This window comes from Cheilinus undulatus, linkage group 5, assembly GCF_018320785.1.
Source record: "Cheilinus undulatus linkage group 5, ASM1832078v1, whole genome shotgun sequence".
NCBI lineage: Eukaryota > Metazoa > Chordata > Actinopteri > Labriformes > Labridae > Cheilinus > Cheilinus undulatus.
Window position 1 is genome coordinate 31,602,544 of NC_054869.1, and position 23,209 is coordinate 31,625,752.

At 38.8% G+C, this 23,209-nt stretch overlaps 1 protein-coding gene across 3 annotated transcripts in view; it reads right to left on the reverse strand.

Annotated features, from left to right (window-relative positions):
- Positions 1 to 23,209, reverse strand: part of LOC121509591 (transducin-like enhancer protein 4) — a 62,600-nt gene that overhangs the window by 17,225 nt on the left and 22,166 nt on the right. For 2 of the 3 annotated variants that reach the window (XM_041787070.1, XM_041787068.1), the window contains exons 5-13: positions 20,818 to 20,880; positions 15,196 to 15,270; positions 13,732 to 13,933; positions 11,534 to 11,550; positions 2,560 to 2,682; positions 1,810 to 1,863; positions 1,566 to 1,718; positions 810 to 942; positions 479 to 666 (exon numbers count right to left, since the gene is read on the reverse strand). In XM_041787070.1, coding sequence (XP_041643004.1) covers positions 479 to 666; positions 810 to 942; positions 1,566 to 1,718; positions 1,810 to 1,863; positions 2,560 to 2,682; positions 11,534 to 11,550; positions 13,732 to 13,933; positions 15,196 to 15,270; positions 20,818 to 20,880 — 1,008 coding nt within the window. The remainder of the gene's footprint in view (positions 1 to 478; positions 667 to 809; positions 943 to 1,565; positions 1,719 to 1,809; positions 1,864 to 2,559; positions 2,683 to 11,533; positions 11,551 to 13,731; positions 13,934 to 15,195; positions 15,271 to 20,817; positions 20,881 to 23,209) is intronic. The other variant, XM_041787069.1, reaches the window with a different exon arrangement.

Genomic DNA, 23,209 nt, shown 5'->3' on the forward strand with positions numbered 1-23,209 from the left:
TTTAAAATGAAGTGATAAAAACAGGTTGTTGCATGATTCAACATTACTCTGACACTCATGGCAACATTAAATGGTTTATAGATCATTTTCAAGTAAAGATAAAAACATCTCAGTCACAGGTGGGCAGGTATACTTTCAATGTCAGGTGGTATAACCAGTGTAAAATTGCTAAAAATGTATTTAAACATAAAACTCTTGGTTTAATTTTAAAAACATATGTGCCCACTTTCTAACAAAAGCAAAAATAACAACATGTGTCCAAGTATTAGTAGTAGCCTGTTTAATTTGAAATCACCTGCAAATATCAGGTGGCACAACCTCAAATGATTGAAGCTTTTTATTTAATTGACAGTCTATCACCAACTGTTCTTTTTCCTTTTAATCCATCCTATTTGAAGGACAGTTGTTTTGTGTGTGTTTATCAGTGCTTGGAGGTTTCTTCCATACAGTATGCTGCTATTTACGTGTGCTTGCATACCACTTGTGTTCGTCCATAAGCAGCCACAGCGGCAGCAGCCACTGCACTCATCTGTGGAGAAATGTTATGCAGACCAGTGTAGGCAGCTCCAGCTCCACTCAACTCCCCATTCATCCCAGGATGAGGAACCATCCCAAATGGGCTCGGGTATGAACAGGGCACCGCCAGAGGTGTACGAAGACCAGGAGCTACAAAACAAAACACTTTCAGAAACAAGTTCTTACATGGATTACACAGCCTAATTTATCCACCTCCTCTGTGTGAGTATATTAACATTGGATTTTGTTCTTTGAAAATCATCTCTTTCAGTCAAGCATATTAGGAAACTAACCAAGGGCCTCAATTCCTGCTGGTTTCCCAGGTGCGGTCCTCAGGCCTGGGGTGGAAGTGCTGCTGGGTGTGGGAGCGTCAGAGCGGGAGGTGGGGGTGCTTGACTTAGATACAGGTGTTGTGGACTTCTCATTCTAAAACATAAGAGCAGCAAAGTCACTGAAAAGGTGTATCAAGTGTTTTAACATTATGGAGCTATTATTGTTGGACATTCACTTGCAAATGTGTAAATATGTCCACAAATGTGAACACATGTCTGTGCACAGACCCTTAAATGCATACACAGAATAACAAATGTGTACATGCTCTACACAGCTGCTGATTTGTGTACACATCTGTGGATCCATTCATGCATTCATGGATCTATTTATATATTTTCAAATAGTTCTGTGACAAAATTGGCACTAACTCAATTACAAGCAGGTTTCACTTTCAGCAAATTTATAGCAGACCAGATTGATTCAAATAATCCAGGAAGCACTCATGCTCTGACTGAGTATATGACTCATTTAAGAGGTATACTTTCTGTTCTTAATTTAATGTGGAGTGCTGTTTAGACAAGATGCTGCCCTTTCAACAAACATGTTAGATGTTTTCCTTCTCTTATTTAATAAAAGGTTGCCTCCTTACTTTCATTATCTTTTACATTTATCTTACTAACCATGACTACATGCTGTAAATATCCTGAAATAGAAAAGCACCACGACATAAACACGAACATGAACATCAAAAGGCTAAAGCCCCCCATATGACTCACCAAATTAATCTCTTTGGATTTGGATGAAGGTGTGCTGCTGGAGGAGGCGACGGAGGAAGGACTCAGAGGGGCATCTTTTTTTAACAGACGACGCTTGTCCAATCCGTTCTCTCGCGGAGAGTGGGCGGGACTTCCTCTGGGAGATGTTGGATCCTGCAAAAGAAGAGACAAATACAACAGAGAAAGATGAGTATTTTTGTCTGTTTACATATAATTAAAAACAAGTACATCTGCAGAGCTATACCTCATTAGATACATCCACGACCAGGTTGTCATCACTCTTCTCTCCATCACTTTCCTACAGATAGACACAAAATAAGTGTTCAAAAGTGCACGTGTATTTAATATGCTTTGTACTTGATAGATTTCTAAAAATAACAGACTTCATGGGTTTTGAGGTGTCACAGGAAAAAAACAGTCCTAAGACTAGCAGAGCAATCAAATTTAATATTCAATTTCTTTAATAGATAATAAAACTGAATTAGGATTGGGTCATAAAAAGGGTAATCATAAAATCAATGATTTAATTAAGACCATAAAGGCCTTTTTAATCATTCCTCTGGCATTATTCTTTTTGTATTTTACATGTTTTAATTATCAGATAAAGTAGACAAAATGGTTTCATTAAGGAACATCCAGATGGCTCTTTTGGCTAAGGTACAACACATAAAGTGGAACATACGGAGTTCAGTTCAGAGCTACAACCTTTGCCGTGATAGGTCTCTCTCTAGCTCCGTCATCTGTGAAGGTTTAGATATGGCTCATATGTCATGACTTCACATGCTGTCTATTCATCTGCTTCTGCTTTGGTGACTTTATATGAGAAACTTAACTCTACTTTCTCTAAAATAGTGAAGATTTCACTCAGTTTTAACAAGAATGACAGCTGCTGTTGCAACAAAATATTTCATATTTTGTCCTCCCCAGGATTTTTTCTTAAGAAATATTACTTTTAAAGAATATATCAGAAAAGGTCAGATTTGCATTCACTCACATATCGAGCAGAAGCCAACTCCTTATCATCTGTCTTCTGTTTTTTGCTGTCAGAGGAATAATCGCTTGAACTCCGGTGCTTCTCTCCAGCACGAAAACTGGCCGAGGGAGATACGGATGAGCTCTGAAAAAGACAAGACTCATTTACCTGATGAAAGATTAAACAAAGAAAAAACTATTCTACTCCTTTTTAAAGGAGCTAGCTTCAAACTGGCCTGGGATGCATGTTGAAATTTCAGTAGACCAAAGACTCCTGTCGCCTGAACAGTTTACATATTAATATTTATTTTTCAGTATTTTGTATGTATTTGTATGTTTATCAATCATTGTAGAGCTATTCATTTCACAGTTTTTTAATGAAACTATATTTTAAAAAAGGGGAAAAATGCCTCAATATGATAACACATATCTCATTGTATGAATCATTACAAGAAGGAGAATCTTAACCAGATAGATTGTTTTATACTGTATATGCATGCATGAGACATATTTTACATCCATCCAGGGAACAACATGCAGTGTTAGGGAGGGTTGAGCCTGTTTATTTCCCTTTAAAAAAGGTGCTACATTTGTAAGGAACATCTATTTGTGATGAGCTGGGTATGTGGGTTAAACCCATGATAAATTTGTCCAATCTTTTCTAACAATGCCAAACAGCTTATTTTGCTGTAGTAACTGACTCTTGTTTTGAGGTTCTGGTACTCCCAGGTGCTGCCAATCAGGTGATTGTCTGATTAGCACCAGTTATGTTCAGCAATGAGTTCAGATTCTTCCTATGGCAGTTGGATCGTTGGATCTATTCCGATTGCTGCACTGATACAGTAACGTATTTGCACGGAGGCAGTGTGATGATGTGGGGCGGCATCTCCTTTGCTGGAAAAATGAGGCTTGTCATCATTGGAGGCAATCATGGCAATGCAGAGATCATGATGAGATTCTGCAACCAGTGGCAATCCCAAATTTCCACAGTATGGGAGAGAACTCCACGATGACAATGCTCGCCCCAAGAGTCGAGTTTATCAGAGACTACCTCCAGAATTTGGGAATGGAGAGGACTGAATGGTCTGCCTGCAGTCCTGACCTCAACCCCACTGAACACTTGTGGGATCAGCTTGGGCATTTTGTTTGTGCCAGAGTGGCCAACACAACCAAACTGGCTGACTTGCGACAAATGCTGGTTAAAAAATGGGATGCCATCCCACAGCAGGGTGTGACCAGCATGAGGAGGAGGGGCCAGGCTGATGTGGATATGTATGGTTCTTCCACATGCTTCCAATACTCCTGATTGTTTTATGAATAAATTGTTAAAATGCCAATACGTCTTGTTTCTTTAATCATACAATTCACAAAACAACGCCAAACAAGAGTCAGTGTCTGAATAAGCTGTTTGTTATTGGCAGATAAGATTTGGCAATCTTTTAATGGGCTCAACCCTCATACTCAGCTCTGCTGCTCATCCCATAAATGCATGTTCCTTACAAATGTGGCGCCATTTAAAAGGGTAATAAACAGGCTTTTCAGTGGAGTAAGATTTATTGCTAAGAAGCATTGTAACAATGAAGAAATAATCTACCAAATACAATTGGTAGATTACTTTCCTTATTTCTTGAACACATTTACCAGTCATGTGCACTTGTGTTGTTTTTTTATCTGCTGTGGAAACTTAAAAAAAACCGCTGTTGAGTGCTGGTTAACTCAGTTGGTATTTATATACAGAGGCTACAGTCTTTGCACAGGTCGCAGGCTTAAATTGCAATCCTGGGGCTGATTTGTGCATGTCTTCCCCTCTCTCTCCCACCTACCCTCCTGTCTCACTCCAGCTGTCATATCCAATAAAGCCACGCCCCCCCCCATAATGATAGTCAATTTTATCACCGATGATCTTGTCTGCTTTTGTAGTTCATTAAGACAAATCAATGTAAATTTCAGAGTGTGTATCCACTAAAAAACGTGCTTAAATTAACCAGGAAGACCAAGTTCAAATCAGGCCTGGGGCTCCTTTCACACTTGTCATTCCTACACTTTCTGTCTCAACTTCCCAGCTCAAAACACTGTCATGTCACTCTGATAAGACATTAAAAACTAAAATAAATGCAATATTGAACAAATATTGAATAAATATGATGAGTTCCAAAGAAAGTCACAGAAGAAGTAATCAGACATAAAGGTTTAAGTAGTCTCAGTTATGTGCAAAAAGCTGCTAAGTGGATTTGTGTAGTCTGTAGTAAATGAATAATGTCTGAGCAAAAAAGAACTGAGGGGCGACCCAGTGAGGCATTATTTGGACTTTCTTCTTCTTTTTATAAACCCTGATATGTTGAGGATTACTGACATCTTATTCAAGGACAAGGCTGGATATCAGAAGTGAGCTACAACTTAAATGCTGCAGATCTTTTGAATGTGTCAAGACTTCCACTTGGAGCTAAATTAGGACAAATCTGGCAATAAGTGAGCGACCAGACGGAGAAATGACTGATCCACTCCTCCTCTGCTGGATTTAAACATCCCTTTTAAAACTCTTCTGCCTGTCAAAACCATTTTAGTTTTCCTGTATCACACAATACCAAAGCAATGCTGCATCAGAGGCAGCATGACTGCTCCACCGTGGGTTGAACTCGGCGGCATTATGTTGAAATTGGGCGAAGAGGAGTCGCTGCATTGATGTCTCTCTTTGCCTAATCAAATATGGCATCCTTTAAATACCAATACTGAAGCATTAATCCTCTTTGAGGAGCAAAGATCAAAATAAGGTCAACTAAACATTTCCCCTCTTGGTCTGCTTGTCCCTGCTGATCTTCCCCCACCCTCCCCTGTCTCTCTCTCTCTCATTGGGAGGCGCTCCTTACCCCGCAGACGATGGACGGAGAGAAGAAAAAATAAAGCAGGACCTTTAACTCGACCTTTCCTCTAACTCACGCTTGTAACCTTTCCGCTGCCCTTTGGCGTGCTGCATGTGTTGATGACAGAGATTCTGTGGGGGAGGAGGTTGATTTTTATGTGTGTGGGTGTATGTGGTCGGCCAGCACTTGTACCTGTTTACATTTAAGTATCACGTATGTGCAAACAGAGCTGAGATGTCAGTGTGTATACAGGTGGGGGTCTATTTCTGAGTGAGGTGATAGAGACTGATCCTCTCTCTCCCTCTCTCAGACTGATTAGGTTAATTAGCCTGCAAATTAGCTCTTTCAAAAACATCAAGGCAAATTAATTTGGCTGCAGAGACAAATGAAGGCTCCGCCGGCAGTACACGCGTTATGACTATGAAGAAGCGTGTGGTGTCGCTGGGTGAAAGCATTCATTTAGCAGCTTGTCTTAATTATATTTACCTCCCATTTCAAATTGATTCTGCTAGTCCTGATAATGATACCTGTAACCTCCTCTGTTTAGCAAACAATCTGCCTCTGTGGTGTCTCTGTAGTAATTAGAGGCTCAGAATGACCCCAGCTTTGTTCTTGTGTTAATGTTGTTATGCAGTGTGAAGTCAAGGCCAGAAATCCTCAAGGTGGATGTTTGCGCCACATTACAGGTTCAAAACAAATTAGAGAGGCATTCACTCAGGTAAATACCAATGACTGATTCTTAGCCTGCATGATATTTGCCTGCACTTCTGCTGTGTAATTCTGTTCTTTCTAAGCACAAGTATTTTCTGTGGATTACGAGTGTCTTACTGGCAACAGAGCTATCCTTTTGAATGCTTTAGTATGAAAAATATTGTTCAAAAAATTAATAAATTACAGTAAAATCCGGACAATACGTCAGCCCAGTATATAAGCCACAGTCTGTTTTTGAACTTTCCCAAAGGTTTTAACCATCCTACTTGATGATTTTCATCAATCATATCAGCACTTCAAATAAGCAGGCCAAGGGCAAATGTGCACTTTTCTGAAGCACATTCATGATCATGTGAAATACATCAGCACTTTAGAACTTTACCATCTGCCCAATGCACTTTAAAAAATTATACACTTCATTGCAATGGTAGCTTTATTCCTGGTCATTCTCAAGCAAAGTCATATAGCCATCTTCTGTAATATGTGAGTCTTTGTATAATATTGTACTGTTTATTTTGTTTGGTCTCTGTGTGTTGTCTGATTTTACGCATATTTTTGATATTTATTATGTACATGCTTGATAAATATTTTTATATGTACACAATTAACCTGCCAGGGACTACGGATAGAAACTAGCATATGGCTACAATCCGGCACATTTACATGTCCATGTGCATTAATGTGCACTTTCCCCTATAATAAATAAATAAATAAATAATACATTTTGCTAGACTTGATCCACAACATGAAGTTTCCTATGCAGCTGTGTTGATCTTTTACTACCATCTACTTTGGTCATATGGAGTTTGAGCATCTACTCACTTTAATATGGTAGTTGAGCTCTCAGCCTGCAGTGATGACATACAGACTCACAACCCACAAGTCGCTCTGCCCCCCTTCACCCATCACCTGCTGTCCTTACTGAGGAGTGTCTGCAGTCTAACTAGCACTCCACAAGGTTTATTTACCTAACAGTATACTTCCCGTTTCTCTTTCAGTACAAGTTAAGATCTAACGAGGGTGGAAGGCAGTTAAAAAAGCTGCACTAACCCCTGCCGGTGTGGTTATGTTGGTTGTAATGTATTCCAGCAGGTTCTGAGCAGGGACGCCGAAGCAGCCCCTCATAATACACAATGACATGGGATGAACTCCAACCGCATTAGGTCTTTTGCAGAGTGCAATGGTTGCAGCTGCATGCCCTTATTGTAATGACATTAAATTCTCAGCATATTAAACGGGTATATATGTCGCCCCAATGTATAAGCCACAGAGAGGTTTGGAAACCACTGATGTACCCCAAGTGGGGGAATTAGATGGCACCGCCTTCTCAGCAGCCCTATCTCTAGGAGCACAATGACTGAGCGTCATTACAAGAGGAGAACCAACAGACTTTCAATCCAGACAAAAAGACTAAAAATATACTCTATTGGAATTTGTAATGCAAGATTTGTAATGTTAGAATTGCAGGATCTTATTTTGTAGATGATCAGTACTTGCCTGCCGTTTTCTGTCTTACAGGAACTTGCTGGTAAAACAGAAAGGCAGGGTTGGGGAAGTGTGGAGGCAAGAGGAGAGGCTGGAGCCGAGGGATGAAAGAGTTGTGTCCAAATAGCATTTGTTTGTCTTAAAATCTGCTCCTAAAATCAGCTTTTATGACTAGATGGGTTGGATGCCACTAACAATAGGAAGAAAACAGCACTGGTATGTGTTTCTTTGCAAAGCCATACAGGGAAAACTGGCATCTTAACTCTGTAACCACTTTTATTTCACCTCTCTGATCTACAATGAGTTTTTACAGATGTGAAGAACTGCTTTTTCCTCCTCTGCACTTTGGGCACAGATGAACCTTCAGAAAGGCGTGTCATTATGCAAGTTTAAGAGGATCATAAAGAATACAGTGACAGGCGCATGTAGTAGTTTTTCTCAAAAGTCCACTGATCATTTGAATTTTTTAAATTATTGTGATTTTTGCTTGTGGACTGTGTAAATTGTTTAAAATGTGCTTTAATGATTTTGTATGGCTGCTCTCTTGTTTTTTTTTAAAAGTCACATAGCAAGCTTTGAAGGACTTCATACCTACACTCATGGATGGGCAGTTTAGGTTTATTTAGGGCATCTTAGTCTTATCTGACTCTGCTCTTTCACTTCCATTTTAATCCAACCACCAACTTTCAGTTACTAGCTTACTTTTCTAGCCTTTCCTCAACAGCATTTATAAACATGTATCACAATGCTCCAGGAAAAAAGATGAAATGTGATAATACATCATGAACATAAAAGTCAAGTTTTCATTACTGTTTTCCCAAGATATGAATGGTTATCTCTGAAAGTCTTAGCTTTTGTGCCAACATGTTTGAGAAGTGCCAAGAGTGCTCAGGAAAAAAAAGAAAATGTGAACATCTTCATTACGGTGTCAACCGCGCAAGACGGAGATATGATTGAATGGTTCCACAACAGCAAAGTCAGCCATTTATGCAAAAAAGATGCAGCATTTGCAGCTCCATTTCTTCACATTAAATCTTCACTTAGTTTATTTCCACCTTCTCTTTTTTCTTCCCTTAGCCAAGACATCCCCATTGTGCTTTTTGTCTCCTATTTTGAAATCCAGCATTTTATTCTTTGTTTCACAGCGTATTACTCCCACTCTCCCACAAAATTGATTCCTCTGTTCACACAAAAAATGTATTTTTTTATTTTGGATCCAAGTTGGTTGGTGTGCTCCCTCACCTCTGATCTCTCAGTTTGACTTAGTTTGCCTCTTATGCTGCAGTCGACTCAGCACGGTAGGCCAGATTTTACAGTTTATACAGACTTTTTAAAGGGCTATCCAAAAACTAACAGAGAGAAAAACTGCAGCAGACAGACCCAAAGACTAAAAGGAAGCCTGCTACAATCATACTGACAATGCTGCTCAACAGGTGATGAAGTTATAATAATAAGAGTAAAAACATCCCTCAGTATTTAATTGCATTTGGAATCAACTTGTGAAACAACAACTCCATGACTGACCCCTGCATTGGTGTGGAGGCTCACCTATCTACACACGTTCCTTCGTCAGTGTCCAAGGTGTTGACGCCAAGGACGCCAAGGCACAGATGTTCAAGCAAATCACACACACTGTAACCTGTGGACTGTTGCCAAGGCAACTGCAGACCACTGACAAGGGGCTTATTGGTTTCATGAAGTGACTGTTGGCCTGCGAGCGTGCGTATGTTCTCACGGGGCACTAATGAAAGGCATTCATCATTCTGCTCGCTATATCTCTACCACTTATTCTGATGACCTCACACACTGCTAATCGCTCCCATCACGGTGCCTACAGCTCTGTGTGTGTGTGGAGGAGGACACGCTACATGGGAGGCAGGAGATAACATATTAAACATTCCTCCTGTCTCCGCCTACTCTAACGCACCAGAGAACACAAACCCACACTCACTGCTTCAGTCATGCATGTCTGTGTGTGATTAAGTGGTGTGTGTGCTACTGGAATAAAGAAATGCTAATCTGCTCATTGAGTATTCAACAAACCAAATGTTTGCCTTGGGAAAAAGCTCCGCTTAAGGGACTAATTACTACAAGTGCTGGATGTAATGTAGCTCTGCTGCTCTGCCTCTTTTTGCTCCCTCCTTCCTTCACCATGCAGACTAATGTCTTTTTTTATGTTCATTTTGAGGTTTCCTTCTTAACAAATTCTTTCTTCCCCTTTGTCTCTATTTAATAAATGTCACAGAGATCTGAGGACGCTGGTGTTATTAATCTGATCCTTACAAAATAACACAAAAAGGACAAGCTGCAATCCTGAGTTTACAGCATTTTTGTGGTAATTGCCTAAATTATGACACTGTTTATAGTACATTTATGTTATTTAGAGCAGTGGTACTCACTTCACCCTACTCAGGAGTCAAATTAACGACAAAGTCTTTTTTTGCAAGAGCCAAAATTACACCCTTGGTCACACCTTGCGTCCTTCCACTGCGTTGTTTTTGTGTTTCTGCTCTTTTGAATATGGGTCAGCAGTTCATAAAACTCAAGACCCAATCAGTATACTAAGATGTAAAAATTGATGTTTCTCTTTCTTTCTTCCTCCAGCTCTCTCATATTGCTGGCGTCAAGCCAAAACCTCATATCTCCAAAATCACAACTTTTCAGGGAATGGAAAAAAATGTTTTTTTCATTAATTTAACACTGAAAGTCATAGTCAGCATATTTGTGTCACTTTTTATTGCTTTAAAATTAGTCAAAAACCCACTGGCAGATGTAAAGTGTGACCAATAGCCCTAATTTATAAAAAAAAAGATTTGAATCATGAAAATGGAGATACAAGGTTTTGGCCAAATGCCAGCAATATGTAGCTTAGATGCAATGGCAATGGCTGGTTATTTCATGTGGGCAAGCTGCTTGAGTATTGTATATATGAGTGATACTGATTGATGTGACTTGCACTTGATCATTTTTGCTGACAACAACTTTTTTCATTTGTATATTTTTTGAAGCTTCTTTAGACTTGAAAGTGCTGCAACTTGTCACAAAAGAGCCACATGTGGCTCTAGAGCCACGGGTTTAATACTGCTGATTTAGAGCCAGAATTCTCTGATAGAGTAATAATTTACATTAATCTAGCAGTATCCTAGACTAACAACCCATTTCAGACTGGAATGCATGACATGCGCTTCTTTTTAGACACAACACATCTTGATTTTCATATCAGTTTGCCTTTGAACAGGTCAGTGCTTACAAACTGCCTACATGAGTGTTGTGTGTCATGCGCCTGATATGTAAATCTCACGTGCAGAGAATCTAGAGAATAGCAGGCTCGCCTATTTTTTCTGAAAGCCATATGCACAACATGGCCAAAATAGATAGGGAAATGACAAGTATAGAGCCATATTAACTTTGTTTTAGCAGATACGTATGTGTGTCTGAATTGGTACAAGATGTGTGCAACCTGTATCTTGGTGACCCTGATGAAGGTTACACACAGAAACATGCCAGTCTAATCTAGCTGTTCTCTAAACTTCAACTATTGATAAAGCTTCCTGTGTCCAGGTTGGTAGAATATGTCACAAGGCAGACAAACACAGTACAGTTATACCTTTCAAAGTAGTATGTTTTCAAATTCCAGGGTAAATGCACCTCAGCTGAAACTCTGGGGTTTAGTTACTCTATAGGTCTGCATTAAGGTGACCATATAACAATATAATATGTGCCCATTTATGATACAGACCATGACATGAAAATAGAGTAATTGTAATATGGTATGTTAGATTCTTCTAGGCATAGCTGATTATCTCAATATGAATGAACTATCAAACTTTTTGTCAGTCGCCACAATTTGGTTTTCTTTACACGTCAAATATCAGCCTCCAAGTCCTCCAAGATTATAGAACATCTAGCACACATGTCTGTAGAGGAAACAAGTCTTACCTTGACTGAGTCTCTGTCTGAGGAGGCAAGAGAAAAAAGAGTGATTAAGACAAAATGTGCATAAAATACAGAAAGATAAAAACACACAAACGCAGAGCACCAGAGAGAAGAGGGAACTAAAGCTAGTGACGGACTGGCACTGTGATTTACTCTCTTGCTTGGTTTTATTTAATTCTAGCTTAGACTCACCTTTTTCCATTTAAGTTAAGTCAGTTGTTATGGAGAGTAACCAATGTTTCATGTTAATGTTGTCTGCTTTGTCACACAACCAGCAAGTGAAAGAATTTGTGGTATGATCTACTTATTTACATAAAGACTGTCATATAAAGTATAACTGCTAGGGACATAACAAATGTTTAGAAAGTGAAGAAATAGATGTTAAAAAACTGTTCTGAGGAATTTAGCTATGCAAAACTTGCAAGACAAATGTAGAAGCTGTAATCAATAGTCCTGTTCAGTGAGTGCAAGCAGCAATAATATGGACTTTCACTCCAGTTTTTAGTTACTGTCAATGTACTGACATATTTCCAAAAGTAACAGAAGTTGGTGAAGAAATTGTCAAGGTTTTTCTGCACCTTATGTTTAGAACAGTTTACAATCTGATTTACAACATGCAGTTACTACATGTCTTGCTAGATCTAGTAAACAGGTTGTACATGAAATAATTCAAACATGTACAAATTTTACAGCTCTGTATATTTCAGATATATTCCATGTTTACTTTTAGCACAGATGAATTGCACCCTTTATTTTGTGCTCATATCCAAAAGCAAAGTATAACGTGATTTCTGCTTTGCTGCAAATTTATGCTTGTCTAGTTCCAGGTCAAAGGCTAGCACACAAACAGCAAAATATGGACAGAATGCCTACTCCAGTTTGGGTCTGATTGAGATGCATCCATGCAAAAAATGAATCAATCTACAAGGTCAGCTTTGAGTATTTTGGCTTAATTCCAGGAGGCTGTTTTTCCATCTATCTTAATATACAGTCTGGGAGGTAAAACTTGACATACTTATTTAATGAGGTTAATTTCCACAACACTGTCCACTGTAAATCAATCAGCCAAAAAGGTAAATAGTCTTTCATTTGGGAGCAAAATGTGTCTAAGTATATGCATTAGAACAGCATTTTAAACAAACGTATACAAATATGAAACCTCCTATCCTCCACATTCACTCTGAGTCACAAGAACTCAGCTGGAGTTGAAATTGAATTCTTATTGATCGTGCTCCTAATGGGAAGAGGTATTACCTGAGTTAGCTGCTGTTAGCTTTACTGCAGCTAAAGGCCAAGGTTAACCACTCTACTGCAGTGTAAACACTCACAGTCATGCTGCAACAGAGTAATAAAGAGCCGGCACATACTGTTCCTATCACACACACACACACAAACTGAGTCTGTATCTGCTGTAATGAAATGCTTGAGCTCAAAGTCAGCTCAGAATAAATGGAGGCATACTGTGCATAGAAGAGAAAAGAGGCATCATGGTGCTCCTTATTAGGCCAATTAAAATGGCACAATGACAAATCACTTTCTAATTGCTTTGACTGCTGTTCAGAGTTTTAGATAATGTATGAAAAACAGAATTTGGGCAAAAACCTTCAGTATTTATTTCTGCAAACATATAGCATCCTCATAAGCATAACATGAGAAAGGTAACGTTAGTGTCATTACCATAGTAATTGTTACATTATAAAAAACTGTTTGTATTTAATGCTACATTATGTTTTGCCATACAGTTTTTATTACAATTATTACTCTATTTTATTTTAACTTTTATTTAATTCCTAAGTTGAGGTAAACTTGAGATCATTACATTATGATTCTAAATATTTGACTGCAGTGAGATTTGTTTTAGGCAGAAAAAGCAATCATGAGGTAGATAAGTAATATTAAGATGTGATAAAGAAAAGTAGACTTAAATTATAAAAAATAATTACAGCAATCTAGACAGGCCAACATCTACTATGATGAAAGGAGCGTGGCGTTACTCATTGATTTGGTGGAATGAAGCGTGCTGCAACGATGGATATAAGCGAAGGCAAAATCAATCCACTTTGTATTAAATCAAAGCAGAGAGGAAAGCAACAAAAATAAACTTTCACCTTGTGACTGTTAGCACATATACTCTCTGTTATGCATGCGAAGAAGCACTCTAACACGTAAACACTAAAACCACATAAACAGGGCAGGCGTACCTCTCTGGTGTTCAGTGTTATTGTCGTGGTGTTTCCTCTCGTCTTTGAGTGGCAGCTGGTGGCTCAGGGCTGAGGACAGAGCCAGCAGGCTGGCAGTCCCGGCTCCAGGGGGCAGGGGGGGCTGCAGGCCAGCTGGGTGTGGCGTGAGTGGGACGGGGATGGCATGGCCATGGGAGAGATGCTGAGCTTGGAGCTGCTGCTGCTGAACAACACAAAGAAATCAAAATTAAAGTTAAGCTTTGATCTGAAGCAGGCTGCATGGTAGAAGACAAACAAAAGGCCTAGTGGGGACAGTGGAAAGAGGCAACTAACATAACAAAGTATATAGAGATGTTCAAATGATGCCAATATTTATAAGGATACTTTCACATTAGGTGTGACTGTTTCATACTGTGCCTGAGCTTGATTCCCCCCTTCTGCTTGCACTTCCATAACATTGTTCCATGACTTCAACATCCACCGTGCAGCTCAAAGAATGAAATGGGCCTGTGCTGTGGTGTTTTTTTTAAAGAGACAGGAGGCATTTGCCTTTACAACAACTACTATGACTCTATTAACTGATAAGCACCCCTCACTAGAGCACAGTTAGGTTCATATCTCCTGCAGATTGTGCTTGAGAACACCTCTTTGAGTAAACTTAGGTATAGTGCCCAAGACTGGTCCTCGTGCTCACGTCTTGTGGGTTCAGGTGTACTCAGATCTGGGCTCAGTTCCCTAACATGAAACCAACCTATGTTTATAAACTTTGAATAAACAAAAATGATCAAAATCTCTGTGTACCTGAATTTGTCAAAGGTGTGATGGAGGAGAAGAGAACCTGAATAATGACTGACAACGTCTTGCCTTCTATTAACAATGTTTGATGCAGGACATTTTGCAGTGAAAACAATAAATAAGTAATAATCTCTAACTGTGTCTTAACAACCTCACACAAACAGTGTCTGACATTTCTGTACTGAAATGGTCCTTATCAGTCTGACCTGTCATAATCAGTGATAAAGGAGCTGTTAATCTGTCTGATATGATCAACTCTACTGATTTTAATCTACTGCTCTAAATACACCAGTGAAAGCAATCAACAAGTGTTTAGCTACAAATACTTAGCTGTGGTGGACAAATATTGAGGAGCTTTTGTTCCCCTAAGACAGTTCAGATATTTTGAAAGCTTTGTAAAAATTGGATTTACTGTGATTCATTGATGTTAGAAAGTGTTGGGCATGACCTGAGCTCTGTTGTGTGAATAAGTCAAAAACAGTCAAAAACTCTCTCCTCAATAGCAAACTAGTGACAAGCCCATTCTGGACTTTGTATTAGCAGTTCATGTTTGGCTTCTCTATCATCGTCATCAGTATGATTTTTTTTTTTATCTCTCTCTGAAACAGTCAATAATTCTCTCTGATAGACCTGTATAACAGCATCTGGTGTCTGCATGTGTATGAGTCTGCATGTGTGCAATCCACCCACTCCTATGATTGCGTTGAGTTCAGCCATAGTGACCTGCTTGGCTCTCTCGACCGCCTGCACCACCTGCTGCTGATGCTGAGATAAAAACAGAGACAGAAACAAAATGAGAGATATTAACAGAATCTGAGAAACAGAAAAAGATCGGTTTATATAGAATTATGAGGAATATGACCCCAGTGGAAAAACATGAGGCTTAAACAATATATTCCCATTAGAGTTTATCAGTCCAGTAGATTCAGTCCAGAAGGGATTCCACGATGCACTAAGATGTTGTGCTAGACGTTCTTGTTCATGATACAGTTGATTTTCACCCATTTGCCCACGCCATATCCACAAATGGAACCCCCTACCATGATAGAGTCTCCACCGTCTTTCACTGTGGGTGCAATGCATCTGGCATCAAACCTTCTCCGGCTTTTCTGTGGACATGCGACCATGCTGACTGAAGAGTTCAAACTTGGACTCGTCCGTCCAGAGTACCTTCTTCCAGTCATCAACAGTCCAGTTTTTGTGCTCCCTGGCAAATCTGAGGCGTTTCTGGATGTTTGCAGGCCTCAATAATGGCTTCTTAGCAGCTATTCTTTCTGTTAAGCCTTATTCTGTCAGTCGTCTGCTTATGGTCATTCTGGAGACTTTCTGAGACTCTGACCTAGAAGCATTCATCTCTGCCTGAAGATCAGCAGTGGTCTTCCTTCTGTCTCTAGTACTTGAAATCTTGAGGTGTCTGACATCTGCTTCAGTTAACTTTCCTTTCCTGCCTCTTCCTTGGCACATTTTGTCAGAACCAGTCTCGGCAATTGACTCCAAAGCATACTTGACCACACTGTGAGAACACTTTATGTCTTTCCCTATTTGTCTCAGAGACCATCCAGCATCATGAAGTGCTTTAATGCGGACTAGGTCATTTTCAGTGAGCTCTCCACGTTTTACCATTTTGAACAGGAATGGGGAATTTCAAACTGAATTCACCTTTTTATACCCAAATTTGAGCCGGCTCACTGGGCTTCTCTGAGAAGTCAGAAATTAATCAAGCATAACATTCAACCACTAAAACTAGTTTTTCTGTTCAGGAATGCAAGTAAATAACTATAATTTGACATATTAATCAAGAAATGTTAATGTGCTTTACTATTTTTTCAGGTTTTTTGTAAATCAGTAAATGTTAAAATTCATGGATAACAATAATAATTATGTTTTAGCATTAAAAATATTATTTGGGTTAAAGAGCTTCTACGAATTGGTGTATTAACCATTGCAGAAACATAAAAAATGATTTTGGTAATTACCAATACTGTTAATTTAGGGCAGCTGTGGCATAAACCTTACTTTGGGTGGTGGTCTAATAAATTTGTTAAGCACTGTATAGACATAAATAAACATAAAAATGGTCACTTTTCAAACTTATATAAATATCTCAGTGCAGAAATTCTACAAATTGTATCTTCATTAATTGAATTTTTAAAATATGACAAAAAGGTTGGATTAAATGTAATCATTTGACAGCCCTACTTATAATGCCATGTATTTGCACTTCAACCATTCTTCTATCAGTGTTAGACAATGCTTTCTTAATCTTTATCATCTTATACTGTATTGTTCGATCACTGACTTAGCTGTCAATAAAGGCGTCAGTAAATACCACATTAAAAACTTAAAGAATGTTCATATGATGCATTCACCAATTCTTATTAATCATTATGAGATGATTAATCAAACTATAATCATGCCAACAAAAATTCCATTTGACTCCCTATTATCCCTATTCTCAAATATTCACATACCATTGTAACTAAAAAAAAAACAACTGTTTTGATAATGACATTTAACGGCTAAAACGGCTCACTGTGTATCATTTGATTAATGAATGAACCTCCGTTGTCACGTTTTCTCTACACCAGGTTTAGTGTTTAGTCAAAGGGCTTCTTTCGCCTTCTTTTTATGAAAACTCTTCTTCACATGGTATAATTCATAACATACTGTATACTCGGCTGATCTGTTGAGACAATTCAAGCCTTCTATTCTCCAAACTTCAATCACAGTTCAAAAACACTGGTGTATCTACAAACAAAATGAAGCCATAAATAGAAGATTTATAAGCCTTAAGCTACATTTCACTTAAACTGACAATGCACTTATTGAAAAAAAAAAAATCAAACGCATAGCAAAAAGCAAAATGTGTAGTTTGACCGGATCTTATTCCTTTCATTGTTCCAAAAAACATAAAAACTGACATGAACCTTGCTTTTTTTTTTTTTTTGAAAGCATCAGCTCCTCATCAGAGTGGCACTCACCCTTGATTTGATATAAAGCCATGGGCATGAGAGGCTAATTAAGGTGTAAGACTGGCCATGTGTAACTTAAGCAGGCTCTTCAGTTCCTTCTTAGGGGAGCTTAAATTGAAGACCAGAGCAGGACAGTTTAAAATCCATGTCGGTTAATTTACTAAACTTTCAACGACAAGTAGCCAGATGTGTTAGAAACACCTTGAATATTTTAAGAGTGAGCCCAGGACTGACAAGACTCCTCATAAACTCACAGAGGGGATGATGTTTTTGTGACTTTTGGGATACTAAAACTCTTTTTATTTTTCAGTTTTTCTGTCAACGGGTGTTTGGTACAGCTGTTTCCTGATCTCAAACAAGTGTAGCTACAAAAAAAAAAAAAAAAAAGAAAATCAATGGAGAAAAGCAGACAAATTTGTAGAGAGAAATAGACAGGTACCCAGAGAGACAGACAGCTAACAGGGCAAAGTCATCCAAAGGGTACAGAGTGAGAGAGACGGATCCAGACGGTGAGTGAGAGCAGAAAGATTCATCCAGGAGCGCAAAACATCAAAGTAGGGCAGAGATGAAAGAGCTTATCCAGTGTGGAAATGAACCTGAGCATCGAGTTCAGCTACAACCTCGGCAGACCGAGTCCAACCTGCCTGAACGTGACTCACACACAAAAAGATCTACACTCCTGATGAATATTGGGACATAGCTTTCATGTCATTATTGTCAATTATTTGCATATGTGCTGGAATGGATGGAAGTACAGCCATTCAGGAACTAATTTTCTAAAATGAGTTTTACTTTCTTGATTACAGAGGGGCCTGGGAGAGCCCCCTCCCCCCTGCCATTTAAAATCTAAGGCTTTTGTGCCTTCATGTGGACAGGACAGTGAACTGAGTTAGAAACTGGGGAGAGAGAGAGTGGGAAACGACATGCAGGGAAGGATCCAAAGACTAGGCCTGTAGCCAACCAAAGAAAAACTTGGTTGACCAAAATCGCACCCAGGCACCAACCAATCGACTGGTCATTCAGGTTAAAAAATAAATAAATAAAAATAAAAAATAAAAATCACCTTGTTGGGGACCAGTTTAATCCATACAGGTTCCTTGCCGTGCCTGTTTGGTACTCTAAATGATCCTAAAATGAACATAACAAGTCTTTTGAAGCATTAATACATTTTTTAGGATCACCACGTCGTACTAAAAAAAACAATTAATTAAGAGACGATCAGCATGCGGCTGCCTTTGATCATTTGACCTCGACGGTCCTGGTGCGGTAACTCTTTAAACTCATACAGCCTACAAAATAACATCAGATCATTGTTTTTCATTCATTTACAATGGTAACTATTAACAGGATCACTTGATCCAGCCTGCGCTGTGGCAGTTACAAGCATAGAGGGAGAGGGATAAAGGGATAAAGTTCGCTCGTCGTGACTTAATGACCAGCAGACATTGTTTTTCATCCCCTCTGCTTTTTGTCTGTCTGCAAGAGAAGCTAATGCTAACATGAACACTTTAAGGAGATTATAAAAAGAGATGATACCACGCAGCGTATTTGTCGAATTAAACTGACCGCGGGAGTTGATGCTGTGAGGGAGGGCAGAGCAGGGAGACTCAGCAGCGCCACTTCAATACAAACAGCCTACAACTTTGTGACGAGTCGAAGATGCGTTGTTTGTTACTGCTGTAAAATTATCAGAAAATATCCCTGCAAAAATTCTCGCAACAATTACAAGAGTGCCTCAATCTATTTCAATTAAAAGCTGATATTACTTGCTCACGTGTGACATTGTTGGATATAAATCAAATTACCAAAACCACAGCTTCAGTCCAGCTTTATATATCAGATGTAACATTGGATTTGGTCAGATAAAAACACTCTAATGTGGCGATCATGCTAACAGAAGTCAATATCCATGTTACAGAATAAAAACTCCTTGTTTCACAAAACAATAAAAGTGAATAATTTTGATTTTATTAACAAAAATCCCTGTATCAATCAAAATGTGTGCTATGTGATAACTTGCTTGCATTGTAGGTCTATTTTGTATTCATTAAATGCCAGCAATAATGTCAGTCTAGCTGTTTGTATATGAGAATTTGACATCTAAATCATATTTGACAATTACTGGGCTTATCAATACATTAACAGGTAGTTTTTAAAAATCTATAAAACAGAGGTGAGACATTATGTATTTTATGTACAGTAAAAAGGAGAATATAAAGGAAAAATTCACTTTTTTATTTAACAATTATCTAATGAAAGAACAATTGCAGGAACACAATTATTCAGGTTTTAGGGAAGACTTTGGTTACATTATATTTTGAAGTGAGGCTGCAAATCTGTCTAAAGTACTTACTCTAAGCCTAAAAATTATAAATATTTTTAAGTATGATCCATATTTGTCCTTAAATAAACAAAGAAAAAATGAAAAGTCTTTGTTAGACACAGTAGGTTGACCGATTCATCATCATATTAGTGACATCATTGCTACTGTCAGAGTAATTTCCATGCTGCGGGAAAGAACAATATCAGAAAAGGACAGAAATGAAAATAAACACAAACACACACATTGGATGTGATTTGCTGCACAATAACCAAAATGAGTTGTTACATTTTACATCCACACGCAGAAAACGAGGCTGTGCATCAAAACAAAGCAGTGAAAGCTGTTTCCTCTCCCTGCCTCCCCTCTCTGCGGGCCTCAGGGCTGTGTAGCAGCACTGCAGTCTAATGCCATTATTCCTAATCCATCCTAAACCCTCCTAATCCATGGCTAATCTGGAGGAGAGCGCTGGAGTCCACACTCACTCCTTCCTGATGTTCCCACCCCTCAACACACACACACACACTGATGGCACACACTTAAAAGTCCTCCAGAGACAGGATTTATCAACTAAACACACACACCTTAAGATTCCATAACGAGCATATTACATCGGACACCTTTCTACACCCACGGCTGCTGTATATGCTCACAGTTAAAGTGTGTTTGATGTCTGTTTTATGTGCATGCAGGTGGACGACGACACACACAAATACTCAGATGGAGAGAAATTTTCACACACATGCACACACACACGCACACACAGCCGCTGGCTCCTGCATATGTTAGTGGGATACATTTAATAAGTTCAGAGCATATCTGCCTATCCCGAGCAGGGGGGATTAGCCCAGGATAATCTCTGTGTATGTGTGTGTGCTTTGCCTCACAATCCACCACACACTCCTCCTCCTTCTCTGGGTCCTATCTGTCTACTTTCCTCCCTCTCTTCTTCTTCTTCTCTCTCTCTGTCTCACCCACCTCTGTCTTAACTCACAGTGACAGGCATTTTTTAAGTCTTACCTCTTGAGAGAGGAACGGGATGACTTGGGCGCAGATGGCATTCAGTCGTTTGACGATCTCCGCCTGCGAGACAGAGGTGGACACGAAAAAACATAATCATGAAATTCACTTATAGAAGCATTTTTCCCACAAATAAGCAAGAAAATAGAAAAGTCAAATCTAATAAAAGTAACAGCCTTTATTATTTCAGTGTAATGGCTGCACATGAGCATCAGCTGGAAGTCAATAAATCTTTACATTTGCTCTAAGAAACAAAATCTGCCTGTGCTATTTATTTCGTACAGGAAGTTTCCCACAGCATTACATGTTTGAAGGTTCCCTGATGAGTTAGAGATATCATGTTGGACCATGATGTAGTTTTCTGTGTTTATCTGGAGCTTTTAAGAGGATAAAATGAAAAAAAAATCAGAATTTTTGATACTGTTAAACAGAATAAAAGGTTTTAAAACAAAATCTCTGATTTTATTGACAGTAATTAAAAGTACAGAAGCTTCAAATATCTACAGATCTTCATACATGTTGTGTTTTAGCGGGAGAGGGCACTGTCTAAATCTCACTAAAATACAAAAATATGCGTGATATTTTGACTGTGTTGAAGATTGACTCTGATTTCATGTCATGGTATTGAAAGTTGAAAGTGCTCAAAATTCTTGTTGAAACGAATTATGTCAGCGTTTTTAAGTAGTGGAAATACATTTTTTGAGAAATCATTGATCTCACATTTTTGTTGGGTTAACTTGAATTCTTCGAGTTTAACCACAACGTGGAAACTTTCCTACACTTAAAAATTCTGTTAAAATCCAACTCAAAACAACATGCTTAAGTATTTTTTGTAAACCTATGTGGTCTTCATCCACTGCAATTTTCCCTTATTTCTATCACACACTTTAATCTTGAAACATTAATGCCACCCACGATGGTTCAACTGAACGGACTACAAGTGACAATAAGTAAAAAGTGCACACTGAACAAAGAAATCCTCTTCCATCATATTCAGTACACCATCCATTATATTATTGTTGCTCCCTGAAGGCAGGACTTCCCTAACTGAGTCAGTAACTGCACTCATGGTGCAAAACTGTCTTATGCCCAAAGACATTCTGGGAAAACTCTGCAGATTAAGGAATGATTGTCATATAATGTGACACTTAGAATGACTGAGTACTATTTGAGTACTACAAAGATAATATAAGCGACTTCGACTCGAGTGATGATGATGTGCCGTTTACTTTGGATATGAGAGGATATTTGTATCGGAGTTCACCAAAGAAGAACTTATACAGATGGAGAGTCAGCAAGCTGAAAAAAAGAGCAGAGAAACTTAATTTGAAAGGTTTGAGCAGGAGAGCTCCCGAGCATGGGTTTGCATTTTCCACACCTACATTCCAGGTAAGTCAAAATCGCTCATATAATCTTTGTTCTAGCTTGTTGTGGTGCTATTATTCCTGTAGAAGCCACAGACCCGCCCAGCTGATCAGAGGATCAATGCAGAATGAGGCAAAATGCCAAAAGCTGCATCGTTAATTAGTGCCTGACACAGAGGGTTTTTTTGGGGAGAAATTAAGTGCTTTCTGCGTTTACAACACAGCGTACAGGCGAGCCAACATATTTTCTTGGCCCATTTTTACATAAAACTCATTAAACTACACGGTTAAAACGTTCCCATCTCTCTTGGATCTCTCTAAGATCGTAACCACAGGATCAACTTTCACAGAAATCTCTGGAGGCTAATGCCACTACTATAGCTAAGTACCTCATACGACCCAACTTCAAAAGTCCTGAAATATCCCTTTAACAACCTTCACCTTTTTGGTCTTACAGTGTTGGTACAGACAAGTCAATCCACTTTTTTTCAGTCCTGATCTAATTCAGATACACATGTACTGATCCCCTGTATAAATTCTGACATTTTTTAAAATCATACTTTTGTTTCATGGTGTTTTGTTGGTATTAGGTGTTAGGTTATAGCTCTGGCTGGGCTGTATAAACATTAATGTTACACCATCAAGCATGAGTCCTTAATGTGTGGTGGGCCTGTGGTATAGTAGTGTGGAGAAAAGATAAATCCTGCTAATCAATAGCATATTTACAAAATAATAGTTGTAATAATGATGATATGAAACAACTCTCAAACAAATCTGGATCTTATTGTTCACATTAACTGACTCTTTGAACCAACTCGTTTATAAACTACACATCACTATCGCAGCTTCAGACAGGCCGACAGTATGCTCGCTTTGTGTTGCGTTATTACAGACATTAATCTTGGAGAGGAGAGAGCAAAAATACTGGGATCTGGATCAGTGATGTGGATCAGTGCCATCAGTCTGATATCAGATATAAAAGTAATGTAGACACCAGACCCGATAAGTTAGTGGATCAGATCGGGCTC